This window comes from Pomacea canaliculata, linkage group LG14 (genome assembly GCF_003073045.1).
Source record: "Pomacea canaliculata isolate SZHN2017 linkage group LG14, ASM307304v1, whole genome shotgun sequence".
Lineage (NCBI taxonomy): Eukaryota > Metazoa > Mollusca > Gastropoda > Architaenioglossa > Ampullariidae > Pomacea > Pomacea canaliculata.
The window spans coordinates 11,640,360-11,653,296 of NC_037603.1; the positions used below are offsets into that span (position 1 = coordinate 11,640,360).

The 12,937-nt window shown below is 41.5% G+C and overlaps 1 protein-coding gene across 1 annotated transcript in view; it reads right to left on the minus strand.

The window, feature by feature from the left end:
• Positions 1–1,139: 1,139 nt before the first annotated feature.
• The window catches only part of LOC112555453 (matrix metalloproteinase-14-like), a 32,690-nt gene continuing 20,892 nt past the window's right edge, over positions 1,140–12,937 (minus strand). The window contains exons 4-12 of the mRNA XM_025223869.1: positions 12,683–12,790; positions 11,074–11,174; positions 8,786–8,990; positions 8,507–8,665; positions 7,995–8,138; positions 7,611–7,747; positions 5,810–5,945; positions 2,994–3,166; positions 1,140–2,410 (exon numbers count right to left, since the gene is read on the minus strand). Of these exons, the coding sequence (XP_025079654.1) occupies positions 2,138–2,410; positions 2,994–3,166; positions 5,810–5,945; positions 7,611–7,747; positions 7,995–8,138; positions 8,507–8,665; positions 8,786–8,990; positions 11,074–11,174; positions 12,683–12,790 (1,436 nt within the window). The 3' untranslated portion in view covers positions 1,140–2,137. The remainder of the gene's footprint in view (positions 2,411–2,993; positions 3,167–5,809; positions 5,946–7,610; positions 7,748–7,994; positions 8,139–8,506; positions 8,666–8,785; positions 8,991–11,073; positions 11,175–12,682; positions 12,791–12,937) is intronic.

Here is a 12,937-nt window from a genome sequence, read left to right on the forward strand (position 1 = left end):
ACTGTTGGAAATTGTTGTTTACTGACATCTACAGTTTCCTGGCAAAATCTTCTCAAGCTGCCCGACCTGTTGACACTGTGGTTCACAGCGAGGGTGCTGGAGGAATTTACTGTGGTTTTATACCCAAGGCAGACATTTGCTGAGAGACCCATGAAGACAATTATCATGTTACCGGTATTTTTTTTCTCGTCAAATATGTACGAACTAAATATTAGTGTCTTTTCAGTATTTCTGCTTTAAAATATTTTCAGACTTACAAAATCAAAAATATAAAAATCTTCAAAGAGAAATGTATTTTCCAAATCGTTATTTTTTTTTTTTATTCAATTATCTCTCCGTAGGTGAAGCTTACTTGTGTGTGTACGTGTGTGTGCGTGTTCTTTGCTTAAAAATGTGTACCCACACACACACGGATGAGCTAAACACTCACTGAAAAAGCACACACACACACATATTACTTTCAGATATTGCTGTTATAATAAGTCCTGGAATGCCATTCGCCTGCCATTTGTTTCTTGAAGAGCCAATGAAGAACAAACAGCATCCACATCATGATGTACAGTCGTGTGTCTGTACTGTGGACCTCAGTGATGGTGAGTTTTTATTCAACCAGTTCTGTTGAAAATAGTATCTTTCGTTGAACTTGATATTAGACTAACATCTCACTAGAACTTTAACATTTTTGGAGTGAGACATGTTCACCGAATGGGTAAGTTCATGATGTGGTGGTCTCTACTACAGTAGAGATACAATATAAGGGCTTGGCTATGATGAGGAAGACGAAGAAGTCATGCATAACGATAAACTATCTGAACCTTGATCATTGGAACAGACGATGATAAAAAAAAAAATTTTATTCATTGGGCAACAAGAGGACAAACGTGCTACCTCATAGAAGTTAAAATAAACCGTGGGCGATGGTTCATTTCTATCAGGTCTTCACTCTCCCATGTATTTTTCAGAAGAACTTACAGGTGTACAAAGGACTGACAGTCTTGAATTTTCATGAATATTAGTCTTGTGTCACGGATACCTGTGTAGGTCTTGTAATGTAGCGAGTGTTTATGTTGACAAAGCTGCAAAACTCAAATGCTCTCTGGCTTCCAATCTGGATTTTAAAAAAAAAATCGCATCACAAATACAGTAGTTCTATCAGTATTTTAATTGTGGAGTGAATAGTGCTTACTCTTAGAGTAAAAACTACGTGATAAGCATCTCGTACTGTCGAGATGTGATCTTTTTAATAACATACAAAACATTTTGAATCCCATTATGTACAAGAGATGAGAGTTTTTTGTCTCATATCGCCGATGTGTTGAACTCATGGAAGTTGTAATGATGATGCATCACACACAACAGTAATGCTTCCTTGTTTAGGAGTAGAAACTTGTGAAGCATCAGTAATATTACCGACGGTCGAGCTGGCCTTGAAGGTGAATCTCGCCCCCATGGAGATGAGCGTGCACGCGCAAGCACACAAACACAAAAACTGCGCCAAGTCCTCGAATTGCAGACTTCTGTGACCTCACACCTCGTACAGTACACCATTAAACTTCCTTCTCAAAAGTTTATTCATTCTAAGCACACGAAACACCATTCCACCCATCTCACACCCACACACAATCACTCACAATTACAATTTCTCCATCCCACCCCCGAACTTTTATACCTCCTCTCTATTCAGAATTTGTCCAACACACACAACACACAGTCCAGCCTTCCTGCGGTTTCCCCGCTTAGTCCCACTCATGTTCATGTACAATCATTTTTTTCATTTCATTTATATGCTACCTATAAAAGTATAAATAGTAAATTTATTCACAGAACCATATACAAATGCTATAATAAATTCTTGAAAAGTTCAACATTGGACCTTGGAAATGAAACGAAAATGAAAATCAAATCTTGTGGAAATGACTAAAGGGATTCCGTTGAAGATGGTCACTCAGTAAAAAGACCATGAATTATTACACGTTCATAATAAATGTTATCAACAATTGTATGTTTAATTTTTTTTAAAAAAAAAATTTTTCTATGAGTGAATGAATTTACCCCGCCATTAGTATCAAAGCCTTAACATTGGTAATACTCCTGCTCCACAGCATGAACCAAAAATGCACATACACTATAAGTGAGATCATCTAGAAGCTGTGCCGAGACTGAATAAAATCAGCATTAACAATGATAGTCTGTTGAAAACTAAAGTTGGTGTTCTGTTGGACAAATCTGTGACGAGTGTGGTTGTGGACACTGTCTCTGTGCCATCCACCGTCAGAAATTGTTCGTCCACATCGTTGGAAATTTTTTGGTTGTTTCCAGTTTGAGTTCCCTGGACAAGCTGGCCGACTGTCTTTGCATCAGGACATCCCAGCCACCAGTTTCCTATTTTCCTGGGGTAGGTGTCGTCAATCTGAAATTTAAAAAAAAATAAATATTTGCATTACCGCAGTGACAAATGAGTGACTTGTTTGTAAATAAAACTCCTATATTTTACTGTTACCTGTGCCCTCAGACTGGCAGTGAAAATATACTGATGTATTCTGCTTGTAAAATAGACCAGTTCTAAAACAGTTCTGCATTTTCTTCCCTTCCTGATATTTGTTTCATCTTGGCTTGCCAGTTTTATAACTAATATACATACTGGATAAGTACTCTAAAAGCTGTTGATTAAGATGTTTCGTTGATGATAGTCGTTTTAATGTAAGATACCACCTCATTCGGTTGGTACCGATACCTTCCTGTTTCGACAGCTTTTATGGAAGTTCCGAGAATCCAAAGGTTTTTTTCCCCCTAAAATATTTAAACTGTAAAGTATTGTCTCCCTTGGATCCTATACGACAGCCGTGGTCCTGTTCACTTCTGTCTTACTAGCTAGTAGTGGAACATTTCTGGTTCGTTGTCTGTCTGTGTCATGTAAAATGTCAAGTGACATCAGTTCGTTAGTCCATCAAACCTGTCCCACCCTCCCTGTGACCACCCGACGAAGCACTCACATCAAACTCCACGTCGTTGTAGCGGTAGTAATCGTTGCCGCTGAAGAAATAAGTTCGTCCATTGCGCCACTTGATGGCGGCATCGACCCGGGGTGGCAGTCCGTTCCACACCGACAGAGGGCGCGGGTAGCCTTTGTCCACACTGTTTTCTGTATAGCGCCAGTAGTGACTCCCTGAGCAAGAGGAATGTATATAGTAAGTGTATTTGTTGCAATTATTTATTCATTGTTTCCCTTTACAGAGAAACAATCATTTCAGAGGTGACAATAAACATTATGAGGCAGAAAATGGCGAGTAAACAAACGTATACATCCCGTGGAAGAGGAAACCTAGGAATTATCCTACAATGAGTGGTTAAAGGCATAGCAAAGGGAGAGCATCACGAGTGGCAAGGGGAGTGTAAACTAATTTACCTGCCCCTGACAGTAAACGCTGAGAGATTGATTGATTTGCTGATTGCCGTAGTTATACATGTTCACAGATCATGGATGTTTATTAAGGATTGCCTCTACTACTCGCTCATTCATTCGTGCAGTAATCTCCCTTTTCCAGACAACAAACATTGATGTTTGTATTGACACATCACTTGAGAACATTAGACTGATGATCATCGCAGGATAAGCCCCATCATACCTTATATGACATTGAATAACACTAAAGAGCTGGTTTGAGTTTGTATTGTAACATAAGGTGTGTCATTTATTTCTCCAAAACGTTTTGTCTACGTTGCTGATACGCTCCATCCTTCCTACAAACAATGTTCTATGCAATAGTTTTCCGAATGCCCAAGAGGGATCCTGTGACAATACGAGTCACTGACCTGTACTGGTTGACCCTTTCTCTTATTCCTCGTCAGTGTTTCATTAATTCATTATTTTTTCTTTATTCGTTCTTTTTATGAACGAGTAACACAACTGCAGAAGTAAAGGTCCTCGTTCACAGATTACTGTAATAATAATAATCATCCTCATCATTCACCATTGCCCAGCATGTCAGGAAAACATGCACATAACACATGTACTATTAGACAGACATACTCACAGCACTAAATGTAATTTCTGACGTCTTTTGTTCTTTCCCTACAAACCTGAAAAACTCTAGTTGCCATTAGTTTTAAACTCGAAAAAAAAATTGACATAAATGTTCACATTGATGTTCTGATTTATATAAAACTCTGGAAATGGCGCAGTGAACATCACAGAATAAAGTCTTATTGTTCCTGACAAAGGTGCCTCCCCAAGTTTCATTTCTATCTCTACATTGTACACCTTCAAACACAAATAAGACATTGACCTTAACCATACAATGTGAAGAAAGTTAGAAACATTGTGTGGGAGGCTGAATGTGTGGGAGGCTGAATGTGTCAGCGCCTCATTGTCAGGCATCTTCATCTCACTCAGGTGAATTAGACAGAAAGCTATTGATCACCTACACCAGACTCGGTGCCAGGTAGTACGGTCGATGTGCACTTCCCTTCTTCTATTGACAGCTTCGTTAAAGAAGAAGAAATGTATATCCTACATACCTGTTAGTGCTAACAAACAGGTGAGAATCATGTCAGTAATGATGTTCAGATTGCAACATCCTGTATGTCATGGGGAGATGATTCTGCAAGTCCAGCAGGTGCACTTCTTACATCATACTTATTTTAAGCTGAGTTTAATTATTAAGTAGAGATTCGAAGATATCAGTTAACTAGAATGTTCATTTTGTAAGATTTCTCCCTTATTCACACTTGCGGTGCTTTAAGGCCGTTTTATCTTTTCACATTATAAAACAAAACATTCCTTTTCTAGTTTTGATAAGCTTGCATCTTCTTAACATAACAATTTCACAATATTTTATTTAAGAATTATTGGCCCAGGATGAGTGGAGGGGAAGGTTTCTGACATTATCTTGAACCTCATCTGACACGGAAATTCTCACGAAAGGTTCTGAGAGATCGAAATGTAGAGAGAAGCTGTGTTCATAATGTGAATGAAATTAGAGATACACTGCTGAAAAGGCTTGAAATGGTATACAGGTCGAGTTTACAACAACAAGGCCAGTAAAACTGAGATGACACTAGTTTGGGGAAATCGTTTTTATCTCAAACAAAATGTTGCAAGAGTAAGCAACATCAATAAAAATAAATAGCGCACAGCAGGCATCGATCGCACCAGAATAAGATTGGTTCTAAAGTTGAAAGGTCGTCATTCGTCTTTAAAATGTCGTCTTGCTTCATGACTGTAACCAAGCTAACGGGAGAAACTGGGTCGCCAGAGTGCGGATCTTTTGTTGAGAGTAACACAAGATGGCGGAGTGACGTTCTCAGCACGTCACCGAGATAGAAGTCGACCTTCCAGTGGTCCAATCTAGGACAGCAAGTCCACACAGTCTGAAAAAACATGAAACTACTTCGTGTCAGGCTAACAACAAGTGAAGGTCTGTGCAAAAGTGTAAACTGCAGGAGGCCGGGCGGACAAGCAGACAAGTGAAAGGCCAGAAATGGAAAACGAACGTCACTGGAAAGTCAATAACTGCACTCTCCCGACAATTTCATTAACGAGACCCTCGGCCACAGCCTGTCAGACGGCATACACTTCAAAACACTGCGGTCCAGGCCCCACACGTAGATAATACACAGAACACCCTCGGAGAACACCCTCCAAACCTGTCCTGTCCGTGTCTGCGAGCCACGTGACCTCAATCCGCTTTCAAAAAGTAGGTCATGTCCAGCATCGCTCGCTATTGCCACGGCCTCGCCCTCCCCGAGACAGCAATTGTTGATGTGGTATTGAAGAGACTACAGGCTGTAAAGTTTCGAGAAAAATTACCTTTGATGAAATACGTTTTTCCATTTCCTCCCCAGACAAAGGAAGCATCGATGTCGTTGGGCACGCCCTGGAAACCGTCGCTGATTTTACGGCTGTAAATCAAATTGAGGTTGTAGAACTTCCAGTAGCTGTCTCCCTGAAACATTTACAAAGATCCGCATCACAGAAATTTTTAATTGTAATCGCAAAATGTGAACTTCGAAGAATAGTTGTGAAGAAGAGAGTGTTGTGAGATAGAGAGAGAAAAAAAAGAATGAATGAAAGAGAAACGCTGTCTGTATAATTTTACAAGACAACAATTAACTGTCCACGCTTGATTATCGTCCATCTCCTGCAGTCTCAAATCTCTATCGTTCAAGAGTAAATATTTGTTGTCAGTACCCGATGCACCCCGATATTCAGTGTACGCGCTGCCAAACTAAACTTCATCCCTCTGTCTATCCTCGTGGGAGCTGCGGCCCCGGGAGTGGAGCAGGAATGTTGTCTGTGAGGTAAATTGAGCGAGAGGGAATCTACTCAGCTCACAACCGACATCAAAGTAGCCAAGCGTGTCCGGCCCGTTACGGTGATCGATGGCTGCTGATGCTTGGCAAGCAACTTGCAAACCGCGGTCCACACTTCGTGTCTACGTCACGTGATTCCACTTTTTCACGTGCTTTTAAACTGATGTGATGTTGCACGATCGTTTATTTGATTTTAAACTTGTAGGTCTGTGATAGACACTGTCAGCCAACAGGGACTGTAGAATGCTGCTGTAGACATGTTTAGACATGTGTAGACAAGCCATGATAACAAAGTAGACTTTTTCCACAAAATTCTGTTAGAAGAGTGAGCGTGCAGTGGACATTCCTCAAAAAAAAAATAATAATAATAGTAAGAGAAAAATATTTAACTCACAGAAGCAATCCAAGTACGAAAACGATAATAATTTTAATGAAAAGAATTGTTTGTAATGCTTCTCGCTTAAAGAGCAAGGCATGTCCACAGTCACACGAAGAACTATACATAATCAATAGACCATAGTGAATGAAAATGTCGATGAAAGAAATGCATCTTTGATGATGAGTTCAAGGCAGAAATGGATGAAGAACGAAAAGGGAGAGAATTCACTACTCTTCCACCCCATGACCACCTCCATCCTCCACACAAACATCATAATATTTGCCGCCAGAAAAAAATACTGTGTAGCTGCTGGTACCCTGGGATGCTGAAATTTGCTGCAGGGTGGAGAGTTTTATTGCCTGTCTGATAGAGTTAATCAAATGTTTCCGAGTGCAGTAAGACAGATCGTTATATTTTCAAATCCAGCGCCCTGTCTCTCCCCACCCTCGCCATCCACCTTTCCGCTAGTCTCCTCCCCTCCTCGACCTCCCCTCAAGGTTTCTTCCCACACACCCTTCTCTTCTCTCCACTTTCAGGATGGTGTTCGATTCTCAGCTTGGAGGTCACTTCATTTGAATTAGATGCTCTCCTCTTTTATTTATTTTGAGAGTAGGGATTCATTTCAATCCAGAGAAGTTTTATATCTTGAGACTCCGCTGCTTTTTACCATAGTGATATGCCACTGTCTGTCATGTCAACAACAACATAGACTTACATCGACATACTCTACACTTAACCCAAAGTAGGAAAAAACGTGGAAAGACAATGTAATTGTTTTAAGAATTTTTATTTTTAATTTACCACTGACTTGTAGTGCGACGTGTGATACAGAAATAGCCAGGGCTCTGTCTGTCATTCGCTCCAACTCATCTGTCTCTCTCACTCCCCTACATTCTTTCAATCACTCTCTCTCTCTGACCTTGAAAATGAAGGTGTAGCCGTTGTCCCAGTGAAGAGCACTGTCAATAGGGCCTTGAATACCACCCCAGTCACTGGCTATGGTGCGAGGATAGCTTTCATCGATGCCGTAGTCATTCAATCGGTAATAGTCAGCACCTGCATACATCCAGTTAATTAATTGAGCATGGTCACTGGGTGCTAGTCATTTCTATAACATTATGCTTAACAACGTATATAATTACTTCTACTACAACTTGCTATATTTTTAAGTTCAATTTACCAGTTTATTATGTAACTACAAGTTCATTTTTCCCACATTTATATATGGCACGTGCACGCGCGTGTAAGTTGTTTTTCTTCACCTCACGTGCCACCTATTTGATTTCATTGTCACACAGCTTGCCTTTAAAAATGTAAGTTCTGCCATCAGCAGTCATCACTATGGCATCGATGGAAGGATCTCGGCAGATGGACGGTACATTCAATGGCGGTCCTCGGCTAGTAACAACCGGACGTGACGTAGACGGGGGTAGCCTTCGCGGGATACCTGTTGGCACAGGGATATTCAAAACTTTATCGGCCATCTTAGTGACCATCATCAGAAGGAAAAAAACACAGGCGACGATGCAGATTTCGGGGGTATTTCAGAGAAAAGGAAGAATAAAGAATATTACAACCACTGAATCCATGAAATCAAGTTTTAACTACTGCTACTTATTTTTTTTTTCCTCCAGTTGAGATTGAACTCTGTGTCCGACAGCACCTGACAGGAAATAATATACGAAGGAGTAGAGATCCTGCAGAAATATAAAGGAACAAGTCTGAAGCACGGTTCATGACCTGTTCTATACATCTGAAAGAGACCAAGAAGCAAGGAGTGACAGAGAGAATGCATAAAAAAGCATTGCGAGCTACCATAAAGCTCTTGGACCGCCCTCACATCGTCTTCATCCAGTTTGAAGTTTTTCTGGTAACCTCTGTAAAATGGAGCCATGAGAGCAGAGCTGATGTCGGAGTGAGAGAGACCTAAAGAATGGCCAAACTCGTGGGCTGCCACTTGAAAAAGATTAACACCTGCAACAAAAGACAATCAGGTAGCAGTAAATATTAAGTAAAGGTGATAAAATAATAAGTAAATAACAAGAAAATAGATAAACACAGATGCAGGGAGAAACCTTTACTGCAATGTCTCACCGTGCTCTAGGTTGATGGTCCAGTCCTCGTCTTCATCGAAGTGGGCGTCACCTCCGTACATCGGGAAAAAGGCGTGAGCCAGGGTTCGACCTCTGCCATCGAATGGATTTCCATCGCCATGCGAGCCCCGCACAAACTTGATGTCCAGGTCCACAATGCCATACTTCTGAGGTCTAAAACGGAGAGGAGCCACATCTGCCCACACCTGGATGGACAAACCACAAAGACGAGGATAAACTATTAGCTAGTGGATTATATCGGGGCATGAACCTCATGCTCCATAGCTTTCAAAGTAGCTTCAACTTTTGACTGGTGAGACATATCTTCAACTTTTGATTGTCCAATACACAGCTTCAACTGTTGACTTGGTAATAAATGTCAGAAAACAGAAGCTTTGAATTTTTATCACTTTTTTCTACCACCATCGCTCCCACATGCCTTTCTCCTAATTAGCTAACCACGCAGTGTTCTATCAGTTCTCCTTTCTTGAAGGATATCGTAAAATGTAATAAAAATGTTTTGTTAACTTCAAACAGCTCTGTCATGGTCTATCAACCCCAGTGCTGTTGTTGTTGTTGCTGTAAGACTTTTCAAACTTTGTGTCCGCCATGCTTGACGAGTGGCGGTAATGAGATAATTAGACAGCTTTCACTGTGAAATTACTCTCACGCGCGGCTGTTAATGAACTAAAACTCTCTTTCATTACCAGTAGCTGTTCGCTGTGCATGTTCACGATTCACATTCATTCAGCATCTACCACGTGGCCAGCTGAGTCATTAATTAAACAAATGAATGGAGCACTTCCGGTTTAGGGGAGAGGGGGTGAGATGAGTGTCAACAGTTTGCAACCAGAGGTAGTCTAGCTTTGTGTCTAACCTATCCCTAGACACAATTATATCATAGTCGAGAGCGAGAGAAGTAAAGAAGGGTATAAGGAGAATGTTTACACTTGTTTACACTTGCACTGCAAAGTCAGCTATTGCGCAAGACAAAACAAAGTGAGTGCAGCTCAGGCTTCTGGTCACGTGTCATCATCTTGCGCCGTCACTGAGCGACGGCGATGACACTTTGACCTCTGGTGTAAGGCTGCAGCGGAAGTCTGGCATCAACATCCGCCTCATCTGCAGCCTGAATCTGAACCTAGGAACTCGTCATCATGTGAACTGGCATGAACCACACAATGAAGGTTTACAGAACGAACAATCGATGAAAGACACTTCCTAGTCACGTGATGTTTGTTTTTTTAATGTTTCCAGCCTCAGTGCTCGTGCTGGTCAGAATGGAATGATTTTTAGGGAAACATCTTTTCGTACAGTTTCTAACATTAAATTGTAAGATCATGGGAGTATGTGGGGAGGAAACCTGCTTCATTTAACGACTGTCACTGATGAGCTGAGTTCACTGCTCCACTAGCATCATTCATGTCCGAGTGGGATTTTTCTCGCTGAATTTCATTGCAAGTCTTCTTGCTTGTGTTTGTCCTCATGCCAGACTTTCAGGCTAGAAGTTCCCTTACTATCTTCTCTAACCTCTAGTGTAGCCCTGAGGTTTGCTGACAAAGCATGGTGAGGCTGCTGATGGAGCAGGGTCAGCTTTACCAGACATACAGGTCAGTTCAGTGTAGCGGGAAACACTTGTTTTGCTGATGGCCGTGTGTCGAGCTGCTTGGCACACACACAGGATGTTGCCGACTAAGCAGAGTAAGAGCGAGGGCTTCTAATGAATGAATATCGTGAGAAAAACCACCAACCACAGAAAAAAGTCACGTGTGGTGTGGAGGGGTTCAGTGCAAAGGTTGAATGAGAGGGCGAGTAAGTGGGTGTGGGAGGGTATGGGTGTAGGAGAAAGTGAGACAGAGGGGGGACGATGAGGGAGGGGGAGGAAGGGATGCGGAGACAAATGTCTTGACCTCGAAGAAATGGTTTCTTGCCCTAACTTGACTCAGCAGACCGGAAGCAGACACTCCAGGAGTGCCAGGACTGTGTGTTGCAGGTTTGATTGTTGATGTTGACACGTGAAGAGTCAATGAATATTTGAATTAGAAGCTTGTCTGTTACACTCATCCCCATCTCATTAAAGTCGGTCACATGACAATTATTCCAACAGACACTGAGAAGCAAGGTAAGAGAGCTACAGTAGTATCAAAGTCAGCAGTCAGAAATATGAGTTGAGGATTAGACATTACGAGAAAAGAAAGAACATTTCTAATTCATGATGGTTTAATGTGCTCCCTTCCTTCAATACTGTGTGTGTGCACGTGCGTGCGTACGTGTCTATGTCACACTCACCTGCAACGCCTTACTGATCTCGTCGTCCACTTCTCCCTTTGGGATACCTATGGGGTACTCTGATATTCTGTAGGTTAGTTCTGTTTTGTGCCACTTGCTGCCTAGAAAAACACAGGTTTAATTGTTCATTTTTATTGCACTGAAAAATTTATTTCAATCATTCAAGTGCTGTTTGAACGGGATGGAGCGTACATCTCCAATATGGCTGAAAGTGGTTGTCGGGAAAGGTTTTATGGATGTTACTGTGGTTACATTTTGACACATTGGTGTTAAAACATTGCAGAGCTATAGGTAACAATAAATAAACTTATAGTGTACACTATAATGGTCTGTCCATTGTTTGAAAGCATGTCAATATTTCTGACGACTGACCAGCTCCTGGTATATATACAGGTAGTCCTCGACTTACGACGGGGATCCGTTCTTAACGCGGCGTCGTAAACCGAATTTCGACGTAAGTCGGATAGTTCATACAGTATACAGTACGGCAAACACTTAGCCTATCCAAACACCTATCTTAACACAGTACCCTACATTTATCAATAAACATAAGTACAGTAAAATATTGTGCAGTACAGTACGCTTTGTTATCACTGTCGCTTTCATAGGAGCAGATCCTGGTCACGTGTTCAATGATGCGATCTTTACCTTGATAATCGTAGCGACAGTCGAACCACTAAGTCCTATTCATCTGTTGCTGTTTCCCCCTTTTCAGATTGCCTTTATGAATATCCCTTTCACCTCCATGGTGATGGCCTCCTTTTCTTGATGCGCGACCTCGTAAGTCGGAATGAGCGTCGTAACCACGAAACGACGTCAACTCGAGACATCGTAACCCGAGGACTACTGTACTCTGAGAAAGTTCTATAAAAACAGTCTTTGGAATTTTTAGAGACACAAGATTACAACAAAACACAAACAAATATAATGTTTGCTGCACAGCAGTCCATTCTGGATTTTTTTTCTGCTAAACTCTTGTCACCAGAAACATAACTCAGGCAGTGATATCGGCATAAACACCGCCTCCATGTTGTTGTCTTCCCCTGCCGACGCCATATTGTTTGTCGGGTGTCGGATGTTTACCGTAAAACCCGTGAAATCGTCACCAAGTCTCGTGGAGGCGACGTTCAGCATTGGAAGTTACAGTTTAACGAATTACTGTCAATTGTTTGGGCGTGTTCACAAAACACCTTCAGGATAATTCGCCTTAACGGCGGTGACAAGCGAGGCGGACAGGGTCATTGGGTCACGCGGCGTCAGGCCAACACCGGAAGCAAGGGCAGACAACTACTGTTGGGGTCGAGAGGATATCCGATTGTTTAAGTGCAAAGAGCAAGTTTGCGTGTGCCATGCTACACTCAGAGATGCTTTCCTCACAAAAAAATGTTCACAGTAGTCGGCATCGGTCGTGTCATTAAAGTCAGGTTACAGAAAATAGTTCTTTCTAGAAAACCATATTTACGCTGACACATACACCATAGACAGGCACTAGTACTTGTTTAACATTTCATGTATTTTACAGGCTAAAACAGATTTTCCTATAATGTATTGTCAGTGGTCACATGACTCGGACACTGCTAACGAGGTGGTTGTCAATATTTTTATTTACCTTGCAGAGCGTATCTTCTCCTTCTCGCCCCGCCCCCTAATTCTACATCATCAGGGTTACCGCATCGGGGTAGACTCATCACTTGTCGAGTTTTTTCGTCAATCCTGCCTGTACACGAAGAAAAAAAAATATCATAATAAAAACATTTTATTTGATGCAAATTTTAGACATCGCGACTGAAGAACACGTACACACAGGTAAAGAAATGGAATCAAAGGTAATGGAGTGAATGGAGAAAGAAGAAAGGAATAAATT